The 19,758-nt window shown below is 34.8% G+C and overlaps 3 protein-coding genes across 3 annotated transcripts; all 3 read left to right on the forward strand.

Moving 5' to 3' along the window:
• Window positions 1–5,350: 5,350 nt before the first annotated feature.
• Window positions 5,351–6,529, forward strand: LOC142524613 (dof zinc finger protein DOF3.4-like). Its single transcript, XM_075628648.1, has one exon. It carries the CDS (start codon window positions 5,528–5,530, stop codon window positions 6,233–6,235), a length of 708 nt encoding a protein of 235 aa, XP_075484763.1. The 5' UTR covers window positions 5,351–5,527; the 3' UTR covers window positions 6,236–6,529.
• A 5,352-nt stretch (window positions 6,530–11,881) lies between these two features.
• LOC142525170 (thylakoidal processing peptidase 1, chloroplastic-like) lies at window positions 11,882–14,192 on the forward strand. The gene is made up of 6 exons (XM_075629350.1): window positions 11,882–12,923; window positions 13,234–13,302; window positions 13,391–13,459; window positions 13,550–13,636; window positions 13,734–13,801; window positions 13,911–14,192. Exons 1-6 carry the CDS (start codon window positions 12,183–12,185, stop codon window positions 14,035–14,037), a joined length of 1,161 nt encoding a protein of 386 aa, XP_075485465.1. The 5' UTR covers window positions 11,882–12,182; the 3' UTR covers window positions 14,038–14,192.
• Window positions 14,193–17,894: 3,702 nt separating this feature from the next.
• On the forward strand, window positions 17,895–19,251 carry LOC142524997 (uncharacterized). Its single transcript, XM_075629161.1, has 2 exons — window positions 17,895–18,699; window positions 18,945–19,251. The coding sequence occupies exons 1-2, from the start codon at window positions 17,970–17,972 to the stop codon at window positions 18,989–18,991; spliced, it is 777 nt and encodes a 258-aa protein (XP_075485276.1). The 5' UTR covers window positions 17,895–17,969; the 3' UTR covers window positions 18,992–19,251.
• The last annotated feature ends 507 nt before the right edge of the window (window positions 19,252–19,758 follow it).

The raw sequence follows: 19,758 nt of genomic DNA on the forward strand, positions 1-19,758 counted from the left end.
TCGGTTTCCTGTGTGTCTTGTTTCTTTTGAGTGTGTTCACGTCTTTTCTGGTGTGTGTGTGTAAAGGGCTGCCATGTTCAAGCTGTTAAGGGGCTGTGCGAAAGGGGCTAGGTGCTGTCATGGAGGCTGGGGCCGCGATCTGCCCTTGTTGGTGAGTAGGGTCGATGGTTTTTGAAGTTTAGGTGGGAACCTTGACAGCCGAGAGTGAGGAGTGCTGGGTTCAGGAGATGTGAGCGTCCCAACGGTGCAAGCACCCTTCCTAACTCTGGACCAGACCCTGGAGGGGGCTGAGCTGTGGTCTGGAACTGTGCGAACTCATATGGGCAAGATGGTTTGATCAATCGAGCGAAAGGATGGCATGGGGTGTGAGTTTCTCGTGTCCCGAACGCGTGCGTGCTAGGGTGTGCTTGGGATTGGGCCGTGAGTTTTATGGGTCCAGAAAGATGTCAATGTGGATTAGGAGAGGTTGATGGGTGGTCGGTCATGCAAGCTAGGATTGAATTATGGAGCATGGGTCCCTTTAAGGTCAAGCTTGTTAAATGCTGGAAATTCCAGCAGCTGTTAAGGGTCTTGTTCGAAGGTCTAAGGGGGCTAGCTTAGTGTTTTTAGAGCCTTTTAGAGGTATATTAGGTGTGGTAAAAAGTTGGGAAAAATTTGATTAAGTTTTGAGTCGATTCGGGTTAAAACCGGGACCCCGGTCCAAGTTTTAAAACGAATCGGTTACGTTCTGATTTTGGCTCGGGTTTATGTCTAGGAATACTTTTAATTATGTTTTGGGATATTTTAAGGAGTTTGGTAAGCTTCGGGTCAATTTTAGAGGTCCAGGGGTGAAATGGTAATTTTTGTGTTTCTAGGGGCAAAATGGTCATTTTGCACCCGGGGTGAGATTTTGGTCATGGCAGCGCCCTGAGCACAAATTCATGATATTTTAAATGTTTATGCAACATGTTTATGATTTTTACGCTATTATGATAATTATGGTGCATGCTTGGTTTAAAGGAAAAAAATTATGTATACGCATTCTTTTAATTAAGTGATGAACATGATGACACGTTTTGAAGGAAGTGATTTAGTTGTGACAAACACGATGACATGTAAGGCCCGGGCTCAGTGGGCGGGTAATGCCGTCGCTGATGTCCCTCGCCGCCGGGTACCGCGGTTACACGTAGATGGATCCATCGACTGACATGATGACATGATGATACGAAAGTTACAGCTAATGAACGGAATTCAAATTAAGATTTTAACACGTATATGCTGATACGATGATACATGCTATTACCATGTTTTGACAGGTCACAGTTACGCATACGATATGATAACATGATGAGACATGTTTTGACACGGTTACGATTTTACACGACACGCTTATGTTCATGTTTTTAAGCTCATGAAATGTATTTTGATTATGCTATTTTTCACTGCTGTGTGCTATGTATATGTACTTGTTATTACTGGTACAGGTGTGTTGAGTCTTTAGACTCACTAGGCGTGTGTGATGCAGGTGAGCTTGTTGCTGAGGAGACTGGAGGTCCTGAACTCTGAGTAGGCAGCTCTGGTGCGGTGACACGACCCGAGGACCACATGTTTTCCGCATTATGATTTATGAAATTTGAGAGGAGATGAACCTTTTGATACGTTGACGATTTTAAGCTTTTTATTCGTTTACGTTTACGTTTGATTTTGGAGTAGTTTGGAAATTTTAAAACTGCGTTATTTTTATTGTCAAATATTTAATATCATTTTTAAATGTTATTGCGAGATTATGAAGCTTTTATTTTTTTTAAAAAAAAAATGTCTAGTAGAATTTTAAAAAAGAGCAAGACGTTTCACATATATTTATCATTTATTATTTTAAAATTATATTTAACAAGAAATTAATAATCATCGATGTAGTTTAAAAAATATCGAGTCTTATATAAAATTAATTATTTATGATATAAAATTCTAAAAACAAAAGATAAAAAAAATATGTAGGTGTTTAAATATTATTTAATTAGGATATCATGAGTTATATTTTACTATCAATATTATTATTTAATTAGTTTTGATGAGTTAGATACGATATTTTAAATTTATAATTATTTATCGTTAGTGTGCTTGATTTATGTAACTTATGATTTATGCATTAATAAAGTCCATAATTTAATTGATTTTTAGTTTATTATGCATTATACGTGGTATTTGGATATATATTTTTCAAAAATTTGTTTCAGTTCATTTGGTTCTATATATTATGCTAATTATAATTTATTGTATAATATAAAATTAATAGCTTGAATTTTAATTTGACAAAAAATTATAAAAGTTATTAATTAATTTATTTGTCTAATATAACAAGAGATTAAACTCAAATAAATAACAAAATGATTCAAATTATTTTTTTAGAAAATAAATTTTTAATTTTTATCATATAATTGATATTTATGTGCATCGCACGTGCTTTATGCTAGTCATGTACAAATAAATGTACACACAACGCCAGTGTGTTGACTTAGGGCAAAAGATTCACTAGAAAAACTTGTCAGTTTACAAAATCAATAATAGTTAATAAAAAAATAACTTTTTTAACAAAGTGAAGGAGCAAAGGCTATTCACACTTAACAAATTAAATAACTAAAATTAAGGATACAACGTTTCTCAAGCGAAAATTCTGTGGTTAGATGTTGTGTCTGCTTGTCTTCAATATTTCACGACAACACAGCAATACGTCTTGATTTGAGAACTTGATCTCTTCGAAGTAAATCACCAACTCTCGAGTTTGCTCTCCTGCGACGTCTATGTTCATCCATCGATCTCAGCATATATATTTGATTATTTATAGGCTTCTTTTTCCTTAAAGTTTATTATTTGGAAATAAGAGTTTCATTAATAGATAAATTCTTTTAAATAATTTATCGTATCCAGAATTTATCACAAATATCAATAATGTATAAAGATAAAACTCTATATTTTAATATGCACAATATTATAAAAATTTATATAACTAAAAAATAAATTACATTTTTTTCAATTTTTTTTCACGCTAAACTCTCAAGTTTTCAACTAAACATTCGAATTTTATTTTTTTTGAAAAAAAAAAACTACAAATGTCTGTAAATATTAGTGGAAATTTGAACATCCCAGGTGAAATGTACTAAGAAATTTATAAGGCGAAAGAGACCTAACACAGCAGCACAACAGAGATTCTGTGTGAGTTAAGCTGCGCGTGCCTGAACAGATTCATCATAGACCAACACGTGTTTCTGTACAGTGCCACGCAACCACCTGCACCATCCTCCCTCTGATTTTCCACTTCAGTCAACGCAAACGCGCTACCACGGTTTGTCGGTGGCTGCACGGACAATGAACGGCTCGGATCACTCCATATGATTGATTCGAGCCCACCTCCCTGTAAAAAAAAAAAAAAAGTAATAACACGTAAACCATCAAATTCAAATCCCATCAATAATTTCAACTTCAATTTTCTAATGTTTTTTGCAACACAAAAAAAAAAAAAAAAATTAACCTAAAGCTATTAAAATATTTTAGTCACAAGTATGTTTCACTATATATTTATATGAATATATTTTTATGTGACTCACACTATATAAACAATTGAATATATTATATTATAATGACTAAAAAATATTAGTTGCATGTAGTTCTTACTACTTCTTAGTGAGAAGGCCTAAAAATCCGGCGACAGTAACACAATCAGCACAGCGCACAGTAATTCCTAGCCACGCCTAAAATCCGGTGGCAGCAACACAATCAGCATTGCACACCACGCAATAATTTCTAGCCACGCCAATCCACCATCAATACCGATCATGCTGTCCCAACCCATTCACATATATTTATTTCTTCACTTTCTTCTTCACCGAGACTATATACTGAAACACACGTGCGTGTGTATGTTATCAATAACTATTTATTGTACTTACAATTCTGATCCATACGTCGAGCAAAGTGCATCATATGGTCTTCCAATTTTTCGTTGGAAGACCTAATGTATAACATGAATCAACCTAAAGCTAACTGACGATGGAGCACATCGTTTCACGTGATTGCAATGTAATTCAAAATTTTTATATCTCCAGATGATATTCGGGTGAATCGAATAAGTTGGGTCAGGACGGTCCACCGGAAGATGATAAGAATTTTTTATTAGGGAAAAAAGTAACAGCTATGGCTTCAAACGTAACCTGCAAACAAAAAGATTAACTCGTGAATGGGCGTAAGAGAAGTGTCCGACGTAACCACTCTGATGTTTAAGTCATCAGGTTGAAGATGAAGGAAAATGGTAATATATATATGTGAGTGTTCGAAAATACAAAATTCCAGAATAACAATGAATATACCATAAACTCAGTTGTCAGCATGTATTATGTATGATTAGGCTAACCCCTTACAGTTTTGGTGGAAGCTTCTATGGAGTTTTCATATCCCACCAAAAGTGCGCATATTTTTGTGGCGAGCATCTCGGGACCTTATTCCAACTGAAGTAAATTTGCATCTGCATCATGTGCACCTTTAAGGTATTTGTCCTTTGTGCAAATTGCATTACACTACAACTATTAGTCATTGTTATAATATGTTTTGTCATGTGGTTCGGAATGGGTGGAAAGTTACGATCTTTTGGAGATGCATAATTGTGTAAACTTTGGTTGCTTCTTTTATTGATCGTGGTTTAATATTGTTGAAGGCTCTGAAGAAGGAAGATTTTGAAGTTTTTTCCATGACATGTTGGCTATCTGGTATGAAATTTACAAGTTCGCACATGCAGATTTCATATCCGGTTGTTATGAAATTCGATTGGGCTTGCTCTTTCTTGGAAGCTTTTCGTAAGGGTATTGCCGATAGGTGTGATAAGCTGGTAACAAGTTTGATGAGATTTGAACAGATGTGGAAGGCTCCATTATTTAATCATTTGAGATTGAATGTCAATGCGAGATGCAATGTTTCCAAGAACAAATTCAGTGTTAAGGCGTGTGTTGGGAGCTAAGACGTTCATTATAATATATTCGGGTCGGGTGAAAGATGCAGAATTGATAGACATTCTTTTGTTTGCATCGCGAGTTTACAAATATATGTATTTTTTCGAATTTCCTTTAGGCAGTTCAAATAGTAAATCAACTAAGTGTTGATCTAGGATATGAAGGAACTATGAGTCTAATTTCGAGTGATTTAATTATATATCTCTTTCTTGTTTTTCTTTCTAATGCATTATATTGTGACTTTTTACAATAGTCTTAATGGAAGGTTTATTATCTAAAAAAAATTCATGATAATTTTAAAATAAATTGCATGTTTAAAACTATTTTGAATAAATTTTATATTAAAGACAATGTTCGAAATATTTCCTCTCTGATATTATGATTGATAAATGATATATGATATTATTTATATATACACACATTTTCCGCTTAAAGGATGATTTCTGTAAACACTTGTACATATCTACTTACTGGATTCTTTTCTCCTCCCACCTGAAAACCAGACAAAACAACAAGAAACCAAGACACCCCACTCGAAAGCACTGGAAATGGCATCAGAATCCGGTGACCGCACCCTATATCGTCAAGGGACCCGAACGGAGGTGGAGCAGTTTCAGTGTCCACGCTGCGAATCCACCAACACTAAATTTTGCTACTACAACAACTATAATCTCTCCCAGCCCAGGCACTTCTGCAAGTCATGCCGCCGGTACTGGACCCGAGGTGGCACGCTGCGCAACGTTCCCGTCGGCGGAGGTACTCGCAAGACCCATTCCTCGAACAAACGCCCCCGCATAGCCCCCAGTACACCGACTAGCGCCTCCCCCGCAAGCACCGCCCGTCTGGTATCTTGCAGTACGGAGAAAGAAGAGACGGCGCAAACTCAAACCCTTAACGGGTTGATTACAAATCCTGGTCCAGGTCTGCTGTCTGGACCCCTCGAGGAAGTGAACTTGAACGAGGCTGCAGGACGGCCAGATTCTGGGAATTCGAGGTCTTGGTTGGATGGACAAATGCAAACAACTGATGGGATTTTCCCGTCAAATATGTACGGGGTCGGGATCAGTGCGGGCCTGGAATTTGGGCTTGGTATGTTGGAATGGCCCTTGGAGCATATGAACGGAGTTATTAATGGTGCTTCTGTGTGCGAGACTCCGGGTAGCAACACGTGGCGGATGGCTGGTGGCAACGACGACGGTGATTACTTTTCTTGGCCGGACCTCGCTATTCCCGCTCCAGCCAAAGCTCTCAAGTGAACTGAGAAAAATGGAAATTGCCTGAACAAGATATTTTCTCGTGTTTTATGGGTCTCACCAAGTACGTGTCGAATCTAATCGTAAGAATATTAGCATTACAGAAAGGAGGCCATTCTCATATTTTGGCTCAAGGGATTATGTGAAATGCTTTTGAAGATCTTAATTAAAGATTAGGGGTTAAATCTCAAACTTTTATTACACAGACAAAATTCGAATTTTTCGAATCAAATTTTCTTGGACTTACATATCATATAAGTTCCGGTAAAAATATAGCTTGTTCTTCGTTTCGGTTAACTAGTTCCATTCGCCTTCAGTCTTTTTCCTTTGCCATACAAGTTGAACAAATTAACCTCTATTTGGTTCTGAAATGTTAAATTTGCCTGCAAAACTAACTCGCTAATTAAGCCATATATAATCCAGTAATAAAAAATATAATTTGAATTTGATTGGTTTGCATCTGTACGGGAAAAATAGTTAGGCTGGACTCGATGAACACGAGCAAACGTTGTAATAATATCTGCTTTTGAATGTATTAGGGCATGGACAAGGGTGGGGTTTAATGCCACATATTTATTATAAGCACATATTTAAACAAGATAAGAACACGATTTATTTAAAATTAAAATATAATTAAAAAGTTAAAAAAACATAAAAATAAAAAATTCAAAAAATATTAATTTAAAAGGTTTTAAAATAAATAAAAAAATCCAAAAGAAACTTGAAAACAAAAACAAATAAATAAGAGAGAAATACATTCATCTAAAAGAATGAACGTCTTTCTCTCATGTGAGTTAGCATTATAATATCTACTCATAATGAAGAGTATGATACCCATTTAAGACTCCATTACGCATGTCCTTAAAGTGCTAAAGCAAAAAATAAAAATAAAACATGTTTCTTACTTTCAATCACTTGTGATGCATGCTCTTATGGATAAATCAACAATATAAAAGTTCAAGAAAAGAATAAATTGTTTTGGAAAAACATTAAAAACAAATGAATTATTATTTCAATGCAATTTCTAGTCTTAAAACACACATCATACATCCATAATCGTTTTGTATTTGATGAATTCCATATTTAAATATATGATTATTATTTAATATTGCTTGAAAATGGTTTTTCTAGATTGTAAATTAAATAATTTGTGTTTTATGTTTTATATCAATTATAGACTAGGGACAACACTATATTATAGGAGTGATGAATGCTAGCTACTAGGATGGCCTCACAAAGAAACTAAGTTGAAATGATGGATTAATTGATAGGACCCGACAAAAACTTGTTTAGTGAGTTTATGCTTGTGGAGAAAATTTAATAGAAATTGAGATTTTTAAATTTTTGATTTGACATTTACGTTGAATAGCAAACTCCAAAAAAAATTAGATTTAAAGGTTTAAGATTGCGGACACCATAATCATAAACTAACAAGCTAAGATTGATGCAATTTCTTGTGCTTCAATTGAATAGATAGCTACTCACACCGCCTAATATATAGGATGATGCACTATTTGATTTTGTTCCGCAAATAGTAGATCTTGGTTGACATATCGCCGACCATTGCCACCCACTTGTTGCATCATGAAAATGAAATGTAAATCCATACAAGCTTTTTTTTTTTTTTTCTGATATACATTTATTTGGTTAATTTCAAAATGACAATGACTCGGCCGTGCTGCTTCTTCCCACTTGCTTCCTTGGCTTGTTTGTGATCGGACCGAAAGGTGGCGCTTGAGACTGACTTGATGGCATTTAGGCGGTAGAGGGTGATCTACCGTCTTCTTTTTTATAAAATTGGTGGCTCTCAGAGGTATTGGAAAAAAAAATCGGTCGTCTAAGCCGCCTGGACGGGTAACAAACTGTATACATAGTTCGATTTTTTTTAAAAAAAATAAATTTAAAAAATTTGATTAATCAAATTTATGCATATCTTGTTGAAATATATGTCACAAAAAATTTATGCACATTAATAAGCATGTATAAAAAATAAGAATGAAAATGTTGAACACACTTATGATATTTTGAAATATTTTGTATATTTTTATAATTAATTAATATATTTAAAAAAAAAACCACCTGGGCGTCGTTCAGGCGACTGCTTAGGCACATATGTACCAGGCGGTGGGTAGTCGCTCACGTACCGCCTTACACTTTTTAAAACATTGGTTATCAACCAGTTCACGATTTTTGTCAATTACAAAACTTGCACTGTTGTTTCAAATTTTAGACGTTTTTCATCGGAATGTTGATATGAAATCAAACACATTAACAATATTCGGTGTCACGTCAGTATTTTTCGATGTTATTTCATCATTTCCGACGTCATGTTAGCATCTCGACGGAAAATGGCTAAAGTTTAAAAAAAATATTAAATTTATGAATTGATTGATAACAAGAGAAAAATGAAAAATGTGCTATAGTTAAAAAGACAAAAAAAAATCTTTCTTTCAGTTTTAAATTTTATTTATCAAATTCAAGAAAACCATATACTGAAACATATGTGATTATACATACAAGTTAAAATAGATATCAAAACTCGAAGATATATATATATAATAATTGATAACTTGTGATGTCCATATATCTAAGGGCTGGGTAGAGTGTGTATATCTTGTATCCTCGGCTAGATAGTCACCAATCAACCCTTCGTTATTAAGACTGGGAGGTCGCACTGAGATCAGATGTCTTCGAGGCTTACTGCTAAGTTTTGGATCAAACCGGTCGTCAAGCCATACATACACCTTAATTGCACGAGTTTGTAATAAAAATATTGAAATTTAAATTATATTTGAAAATATATAAAATAATTTGACTTTGGATTGTTTGGGTGCATGCATGATGAGTGATGAGACCCCCACCCTCCACCATGTGTTTTCTCAACGTCGCTTTCTGTTTTAATGGCAGTTTTCGACCTATCTTTCTTGCAGTGGTACTGTTCAAGAAGAATGCCTCACAGCAAATTCAAACCTGCATGGGCATTATTGGATTAGTGTTTGTCTGGAATTTTCGATGTTTTTATGATTCGGTTTATATAAGTATTTATAAAATGTTTTTATAAAAGTATTTTTCACTAAAAATGTAAAAATAAATATGTGTTTGAACAACTATTCTATACAAACATTTTTGCGGTTAAAAGTGTTTGAACAACTTTATATTTTATTCTAAAAACATCTCTAAACTATTCTTTACAAATTCGTATTTTGGCACTTTAAAACCGTAAATGGTGCTCTATTTCACAAGCCAAGCCCCGTTGTGAAATCTCGATGTTAATTGGGTAGCCCAATTTCACAAGCCCCGTTGTATTGTACTAAACTATATATAGTTTTCGTTCAGAAGTTGCGATATACTATGCTATTTGACCAACATTCTCCCGAGGCAACTTATTTGATTAAATGGTAACACGAGACCACTCAATTTTGTGATATAATTATTTAATCCGATTCAAATCAAGAAAAAAAATTTATTTTTTATGTAAAAAAATATCGTTTTTCATGAAAAGTGTTGTTCGAGTCATTATAAACCATGGAATCGGTTATATCTTATAGGGATACAATAAAAAAATATTTTCACAATATTTTTCCCAAAAGTTTAGAATATTTGATTGTGTTTATTGAGTTGCGTAAATTAAATATATTTATGGAATTGCTTCGTCGCTAATCATCCTTGCAATTTTTTTTTAAAAAAGTCAAAAATCGATTTTTGACTTTTACAAACTCATATAGTAAGATAATATAAATTGGAAATTAAAAAATAAAAAAGAAATAATATAAATTGAAGCAATTCAACCAAATACCAACCACCTGAAAGCTACCAAATAAATTTATTATTTTAATCAGGAGGAAAAAAATGAATATTGTCTCCCAACAGTCCTGCTCTCGAACATTAAAAATATTAGAGAAAGGGTTAATTGACTGGCATTCACTGCCTTTGGACCAAGGGTTAATTTCGTCAAATTATTATTCTTATCGATTAATTGATGTCATTTGTGTTTCATTGTTTTTTTTAGTGAGTCTTTCTCGTTGTTATATGAACCATACTTAAATGATACTATTATTGTTGTTTTTTTGAGAAGATACTTTGTATATTTATAAAAAATACAAATTATTTAATTATAATTTAATTTTTATAGATAAACTACCACCGGGTTGGTCGATTCTCAATACGTCACAATCAAATGTCTTATAATATGACTTTTACAAACTTCAAAGTTCGAAAGGCTCGACATGAATAAATGCGATGTGTTGGCCATTCATGATGATAAATTTGTTTTGAGCTCATATCCAACTACAAAAATTATTTTGATTTAAATTTAACATGACAATAATATGATTGCCTGCATGAAATATAATATTTATTTTCAACCTTTTATTGTCTATGTATTTGCATACAAAACAGCGTGATTTACCGTATTATTGATTATCTAGTTTGTTTATATTCTAAATGTATTTTTCTTTTGATTATTGACTTTGTATTTGAATTATGTGTTTCAAGTTGCATTTGTATTTCGATTATATTTTTCAATTTAGTTATGAATTGTATTGTTATATTAAATTTTTTATGATTAAATATCTAATTATTAAAATAATAAAATAAATATTATACTATTATTTAAATAATATTTATAGTTTTAAATACAAATATTTATAATAAATACAAATATAAATAAAAAAATTATATAAAAAAAACCCCTGCACCAAATTATTATGCATGTTTTGGAACTCGAAAATCATATAATAGTACCAGATCTGAAACAACCTGGTACTAAAAAATCATATATCAATATCTTTTTTTAATATTTTGTACCAATTTTTATCTAAAAAAAAAATGTAACTTAGGAAGTTCCAACACATTTTTTATGTCAGTAATTGATATACATGTTTGAGTACTCAAAAATCATATATTCATGTCAAGTTTGAAATAAGTGGTAATCAAATATCATATATATATATATATATATGTATATATATCTATATGTATATGTACCATATTTTTAAAGTTTATACCGTTTAAAAAAGAACGTGTGGTCGAGGGGGTTTACGCTGTAATAATAAGGTTCCAATATACGACTTTATAGAACTCCATAGAACGGAACAAAAGAAAAGATATCCAAATAATTTTTTCGACAGGAGAACTAAAATCAAATTTTTGTTTGTTTTTGGAAATTTTTGAACAATTTATCATTCGCTAACAAAATGTTTTTACAAATATTTTATGATTCAAATTTTAGGTAATATAGAATTCTCTGAGATATGAGTTTTCAAAAAATACTTTTAGCTTGTTCCTATATATTTCAATATGATTAGTTACATATAGTATAATTAATATTCGAACTCCATAAATACATACATACATACATATATATATATATATCATATATGCAGCAAATTTTTAATTAATAAAAAAAATAAAAATAAATGAAGAGGTGTGAAAGCAATCAAAGAAAAAGATCACTCAACATTGGAAATAGCCAGGAAGCTAGACCCAGTCAATCAAACAAAAATTAGTCAAAAGGCTTAACAGATCAGAGGGTACAAATTTACCCAACCACCTGATTCAAATTACAAGGTGACATCAAACTGTCTTTCCGTTATGACTCCGCTATCTAAAGGGTATAAGCGTCTTTAAGTTCGATATTTAAACCCAATAGTATGACCACTGATGAAAATTTCGCACCCCAACAGCTATCTAGCTCTCCACCTTCTCCGGCAGAGCTCCACCCTATCTCAGCCGCTTGTAGGGTGTCGATCTTCCATATTTATTCGTCATCTACCCTGCGCACTGATCGGAACTCTACCTTTCAATTCCCCCCTTCTTCCTCCTGTTCATCGTTTCTCCCTTCCGTTCCGATGGCTTCATTCGGCTTTTAGAGCTCTTGCTCATCTCAATTCAAATCACAAACCACGAAATTTTCCTTTACTTTTTGATCAGCTTATTACAATTTTCGGTTATGGCTGTGCGACATACCGTCACCTACTCAGGCTTTATCGCCTCGAACATCACCTCGAACATCACCTCCGCTGCCTCCTCCAAGTGTGCTGGAACTCGATTCCTCCACGAATGCGCGATTCGATCTAGAATATTCAATCATCCGCCGTCACAAAAGCCTGATTCCAGTTACTCGGAGTTCCGCCGTTCCAGCTTAAGCTCTAATCCCATCAATTCAATGGCGTTCGTGTATTCGACATTGTCTGAGGAAATTGTTGGTGGGAATTCTCAATCACCCCTGGCTGTCGGTCTGAGTTCTTTGATTAAGTCAGTTGGGACTTACTCCAAAGTGAATGTGTTGGGGATTTCACCGATTAAGGCTTCGTCTATGATTCCGTTCTTGCAGGGTTGTAAATGGCTGCCCTGTAATGAGCCCTCGAGCACGGAAGTGGATACAGGACTGACCCATTGTAGCGACGACAACAGTATCAAAGGCAGTAGATGTTCTGCTGCGTTGGCTGCGACGACTAAGAGTGCTGGTTCTAGCAGTGTAAAGGTTTTTCCACATAGGACTGGAAGTAGTAGCAACAGTTGGATGTTGAAATTGATGAATCTTTGTTTCAACTCTGAGGATGCAAAGGCAGCTTTCACGGCTTTCAGCGTTAGCATTTTGTTCAAATCGACTTTGGCTGAGCCGAGGTCAATTCCCTCGAGGTCTATGTACCCGACCCTTGATGTGGGTGATCGAATTTTAGCTGAAAAGGTATATTTCCAACTAAACCGAAACAATCACAATCTGTTACATGGGTTCGTTCGTGTTTCTCAATGCCTTGTGTGAATTGTTCTGCAGTTGCATCTTTATACTTTGCAATGAACAGTTTATAGCACTAGTATAGTCCTATAAACAAAATGGTCTAAAGGGCGAATGATTTCGGGACTCACTCTTTTTCTGTTAACTATGATCTCTGAACTTATTATTCATTCCTCGTAGTTTTTTTAGCTTCAGCTAAGAAAATGGCCTATAGGGTGAATGATTTCGGGACTCACTCTTTTTCCTTTATTTCGGCTTTCAGGTTTCTTATGTTTTTAGGCAGCCGGAAGTCTCAGATATTGTGATTTTCAAGGCCCCTTCAATCCTTCAGGTATATTTTGTTGAGTTAATAGCATTTTAAAAAATTTAATTCGGAGAAAGGCGATTGCTCAATCATTTCTGTTTAACTTACTCTGCAGGAGTTGGGTTTTAGTTCATCAGATGTTTTTATCAAAAGAGTTGTAGCAACAGCTGGTGACTCGGTAGAAGTAAGTAATCTCCTATAGTGTTTCAAACGATTTTCCTTTTGTCTTCTCTTGTCTTTGCTCGTCAACTAGTAATTATTTTGCATCCTGCAGGTTCGTGATGGGCGATTGGTGATCAATGGTATTGCCCAAGAAGAGGATTTTATCTCAGAACCCCTTGAATATGAACTGGATTTATTGGTAATTGCATTTGCCTCTTATTCTTTCTGTCTTTAATGGCTTGTTTTGGACTATTATTAGGAGAAAACATATCACTCATTGGATCTATTGCGCACAGATTGTGCCGGAAGGCCATGTGTTCGTGATGGGAGACAATCGGAATAACAGCTTCGACTCTCATAACTGGTAACCACTCGATTCACTTACTTGGGAAATCTTGAAATATATGATAATCTGCACTCTCCCAACCACATGTTTTGCAGTGTGAAATTTATGTTGCTCTTTGTTTTACCAGGGGTCCGCTTCCTATCAAAAACATTGTTGGTAGATCCGTGTTCCGATACTGGCCTCCTTCAAGAGTATCCGACACGGTGCATGATACTTCCCGTATGAGGAGCGCGGTCGCATTTTCGTGCTCTTAATATCCACAGAAATGCCATCAGATAAATTATTTTAACGATTCATTTGTTGTGGATTCTTTTATGTACCTGTAAATAATTGTTCTAACCTTAGCTTGTGAAATACTCTGATATACCGAGACACAAATTAAAATCTGTACGATGACATTGTACTTTTATGCTTCCTCTGATAAAAGTTAAGAACAAGTTCTTCTAGTCCTCTACCTGAACCAACTTATATGTTGTACAATATAGATTCACCCTGAACTAATCCTTTCCAATCCAAAAAATGAGTACCATGTTGGCTGTGCGCTTGCAATGCTTAACTCCAAAAGAAAGATAAACTTGATCCAAGAACGTGGATGATAGACACAATTGCTTCATCATCGAAGTGAGTGGCTTAAAGATTTAGCAACATTGCTAGCATCAGTCTCGAGGATGACATGGTTCCAATGGTGTTGAGATGCCATTATCATACATTCCCTTGCTGCCAAAGTTCTGCAAGATGAGCTGGGAAATTTCCATCTAGACACAAAGACCGAGCCATTAACACTGTTCCTCGCCCGTTTCTGGCTACTACACCTATCCCCACTCGCTGACTCCCCTGCGTCACCGCCGTATGAACATTGATCTTCACGGACCCTGGTGGTGGTGCAATCCAAGAAGTAGGTTGAGGAGGAAGTGAAGCCTTTGGAGAGGCCTCTGGTTGACAAGCCAGAAATTGATCCCGCAACAAGCTTGCTCTTGAAACTACTTCCTTGGGTGTGATCACCCTCTGCCTTCATGGATATGTTGATTTCTTGCCAGCCAAATGCTCCAGGAAATCATTGTAAAACATCCTATATCATCTCCCTTCCCACAAGATTACTCAGCTCCAAATATCCATGAAAGAACAACTTTGAAAACGAGAAAATATGTAAATCTTGATCTGGTTCAAGTTTAATGAAATTTCTGAAGTTCATTAAAAAAGAAAAAAAAAAAAAAAGTGATCTGTAAGAATTTGTGAAAAAAAAAATATTATGAAGAAATAAATATGATCATGACAACTTTTCCAATATTTGCATATTTTATATATGATAACGTTTGCAAGAACTTATTTTAATTGTCCTCAATTTCTACGTATAATTTCCAATTATTTCATTATTAGAACCTTAGAAACACTTAAATCATATCTTAAAATGAACTTTTACAACCCTACCTAATCAACTATCTTTGAAATAATACAATTGTACTTGCGCTACGTAAGAAACTTAGCCCTCTTTCACACTCTTTCGAATTTTAATATTTTGGACACTTCTTCTTTGGCCATTCATGCCAAATCATTTATGAAGAACAGGTTCTGCTAGTCCTCTATCCTGAACAAGTTGAAAGGTGATGGAAAGTGATATTTAAGAATTTTTTGAAAAAATATCTTATGATATTTAAAAATAAGTTGCTAAAATATTATGAAGAAATAAATATGATTATGACAAACTTAAATGTCTAAAAGAATTCGGAAATTTGTTTTTCCTAATTATTTTTCTGAGTTTATAGATAATTAGATCTTTTAAATTTCCTTCAATATTATAATTACTTTTTCCCCCAAAATTCTAATAAATTAATTTGAAAATAATATGTAAGAATGCATACCTTAAACATATGTAAACACTAAAAATTAAAAAAATATGTTTAAGGTAAATCTATCTAAAATATAAAAGCAAGGGCCGAGATGTCGATGGAATTAATAGTGATTTCGAGTTTGTTAAGATTTCATTTAAGGATTAAGAGTAATACAGAGAAAATTGAAGGACAAATCATTCACCAATCTCATTTCTTTACTGTACTTTTATTATTATTATTATTATTTACTCAAATTATTATTTAATCAATTAATATAAAAAAAACCCCATAAATCGATAATCTATATACATACCCAAACAAAAATAAAACCATTGAACATTATATATTTATGGGCGTCCAATAATCCAATCGAGTTTCTTGTAAAATTCGGGATAGTCATTTCTTTTAAAATAAATACCATCACTGCGTGCCTGCCAGTAACATAACCCTCCGCCGCACATTCCTTCATCTTTCGAGTTAAAAGCTTTGAAACCTTGGTGTGCTTGGCCCCAACCAACTTCGCAAGTGAACAATGTATTGTGAATAATGTTTTCGCAAAACGTCCATGTGAAATTCTGGTTGTATGGAAGTTCATGATAACCAAGATCGTCGTTCTTGGATCTGCAATGGAGCTTCAACTGATCAGGCGATTCCGGCGGTAGCCAATTGTTAATAACAACCATGTAATCATGGGTTAAACACGCATCGGATGCTTGGAGATTAGTGGTGGCTAATAGAACAAGAATAGTGACCAAAGTTTTAAAACTTATAATTGCATGGTTCATTTTCTTTCCTTGAAAAGAAGATGCGAGTGATTACGTTGATGCCTCAATGCCCTTTATATAGTCTTTTCTTTTCCCTTTCATATTTTACAACCCAATAATTACATTGGAAACTTTTTTGTAATATTGGGACACTCAAATAGCTTTGGTATGAAGATCTAGAAAATACTGTAAGATCAATTGTTGTTGGATTACGAAAGATAATTTCGATTAAGATTAGATTTATTTGTAATAAAAGGACTTGATTATGGTTTTTTTTCTTCTTTTTTTAGGACTTGATTATGGTTATGTAACCTTAGTTTTCACATTAGAATTACCAGAATAATATTTTTAATTATATACTTTTCCAATATTTGCACCTTTTGTTCTTTATTATTATTATTATTATTATTACCTATTCATAGACCAAGTTTAAGTCAGGACCAAGAAACTTGACCCCCGTTCACACTCTTCCGAATTTTAATATTTTGGACATTTCTTCACCGATGAAAGAACTGGAAGTTTCCCTTTCTTTGCAATGTTGAAGTATTCTCTGTTGTGTAATAATTAGTATTTAAGCAATCTCACTTCGAATTCTCTTATTCAAATACACACACTAACAATTATCCCTTCAAATTATCAGTCACAATGGATATGAGAATCAATCTTCGACCAAACCGACGTTTCTTTGTCTCTGACAAAGCACGTGATATTGGCCCAGACCAAGAACGCCAACCTAAGTATTCTCCCCGCTATCCATTCATGTGGTTTTGGGCTTGATTACCGCGGGTCGAGTGGCCCGACCAGAGATCAATTACTGCCCTTTCTGAAGATAAAATGAGGAAAGTACCGAAGCTGCAGCTGTTTCTGCTCGCGTTGTTCTACAACAGCGTCGAAGGTTTAATGTCAAGTTGAACTTTGTGGCTGACCATCCATTTTTGTTTTGTTATACGAGAAGATATTATTAGCACAATTAATTCAGATCCACAGTTGGAGGAAAATACCATAACGATGAGAAGGAAAATACCATAATCAATGAAGATAATTATTGAAATACACATCATTCAAGAAACAGCAGGAATTAGTGGAGATGATATGCCTTAGCTAAAGCATTTCTTTATTCCTTAGCTAAAGCCTTTCTTTATTTACCTCACAAAGACTCTCTCTGTAGCAATATAAATGTTAGATGTAATTGGTTGTATGAGAACTGGTGCTCACGTTAAATAAAATAGAAGCAATAAAGCTTTTAACACATTTGCCAAATTTCTTCATGGTATCAGAGCCACTGTGAACAACAAACCACCACAATGTCATCCATCTCTCACAATGTAAGCAACTTCATCACTCTCAAACTAAACCAAGACAACTACCCCCTGTGGCGTGAGCAAGCTCTGGCTCTTGCTGAAAGTCAAGACTTAATTGGGCATCTCACCAGCGAAACAGACGAGCCAGCAACTGACCCAACAGATTCATCAACAACAATTGGAAAAATCGCAGAATGAGGAAATCGGATCGGCTTCTTCGTGGATGGATTATTGGAACTCTATCTGAAGAAGCTCTTGGTCTTGCTATTGGACAAGACACAGCCAGATCTGTATGGGATGCCCTAAGGAAGCATATGCACAAGACTCTCAAGAAAGAGAATTCACCCTTCGCCAACAATTGACGTATCTATGCAAAGATGATAACACCACCATTGGAGAACATATTCGCAAATTCAAGAGCATCTGCGACAACTTAGCGGCAATAGGAAATCCAGTCACTGACAAAGTCAAGGTATTTTCTCTTCTCACAAGTTTAGGACCAAAATATGAGTCCTTCACCACAACCATGCTAAAACCACCACGTCCATCATATACCGAGATGGTGTCACTGCTGCAAGGATATGAACAACGTCAAAACTGGTTCACTATCAACACATCAACTCATCAAGTAGCCTTCTACGGACAAAAGCAACTTGGTTCCGTCAACCGCAAATCTCAAAACAATTTCAACTCCAATGGCCGTGGCTTTCAAGCACATAACCAGAATCCCAACCATGGAACCAAAAATTTCAGCCAACAACACAACAAACAAGACTCCAAAATTCAAAGGCCTCCTCCTCCTGGACAGCGCCGAATGACACCGACGGAAAGAGAAATGTATCGAGATGCAATCTGCCAAATTTGTGGGATCACAGGACACATTGCAAAAATATGTTGGCATCTCTCCAATTACACGCAAACTCAAGATGAAGTCCCAAAAGCATTGGCTGCTCTCACACTCGACAACACTGTCTTTGATACTGAGTGGACGTCTGATACAGGTGCATCTCATCATATGACAGGTAACGCTGGTATGTTAAAAAATAAACGACCATATTTTGGTAATGACTCAGTGTTGATAGGAGATGGTACGATGCTGGGAATTAAATCTATCGGCAATACTCAAATTAAAAATAATTCTCAAGTTCTACCTTTAAATAATGTTCTACATATACCAAATCTAAACAGGAACTTATTATCCACAAGTCAACTTACAGATGATTATCCTGTGAACTGTGAATTTTCTAATGTGGATTTTTGTGTTAAGGAACGGGAGACAAGTCACAAAGTGATGACGGGACAAAGAAAGGGTGATCTATATGTTATTTCCAGCCCACATGAATTACACTACTCTCATAGATTTAAATCCAGCACTGCTGAAGTGTGGCATCAACGACTAGGACATCCTCAAACATCCACTCTTAAGTTGCTACAACAAAAAGGGTTGATTGATGTGCAAGGATCACATAAACTACAACATCTTTGTGATAGCTGTCAATTAGCCAAGATTAGCAAATTACCTTTTTCTGTTTCAAAAAATTCCAGTTCATCTATTTTTAATAAAATTCACTGTGATTTATGAGGGTCATCACCAGCTGTATCTCTTGGAAAATTTCGTTACTATGCTTGTATTGTTGATGATTTCTCTCGTTACACATGGCTTATTCCTCTTAAAACAAAATCTGAGTTTGTTGATGTATATTTTGCCTTTGAAAAATATGTAGCAAGACAATTTGAGAAAAAAATACAAATTTTTCATTCGGATGGTGGTGGTGAATTTGTTAACTCAAGACTTAGCTCACATTTTCAAGCGGAGGGAATTGTTCATCAAATATCCTGCCCACACACTCCAGAACAGTCAGGTATGGTCGAAAGGCGCCATAGGATAATCCGTGAACTAGGTATGTCAATGTTGTTTCATTGTGGCGCTCCTTTATATTTGTGGGTAGAAGCATTTACAACTGCTGTATTTCTTATAAATCGTCTACCTTCTGCTTCTCTAAACTTAGATACACCTTACTTTAAATTGCATAATGTGCATTCAAATTATTCTTTCTTAATGGTGTTTGGCTCTCGGTGCT

Source organism: Primulina tabacum, chromosome 14, assembly GCF_025594145.1.
Source record: "Primulina tabacum isolate GXHZ01 chromosome 14, ASM2559414v2, whole genome shotgun sequence".
NCBI classification, from domain to species: domain Eukaryota; kingdom Viridiplantae; phylum Streptophyta; class Magnoliopsida; order Lamiales; family Gesneriaceae; genus Primulina; species Primulina tabacum.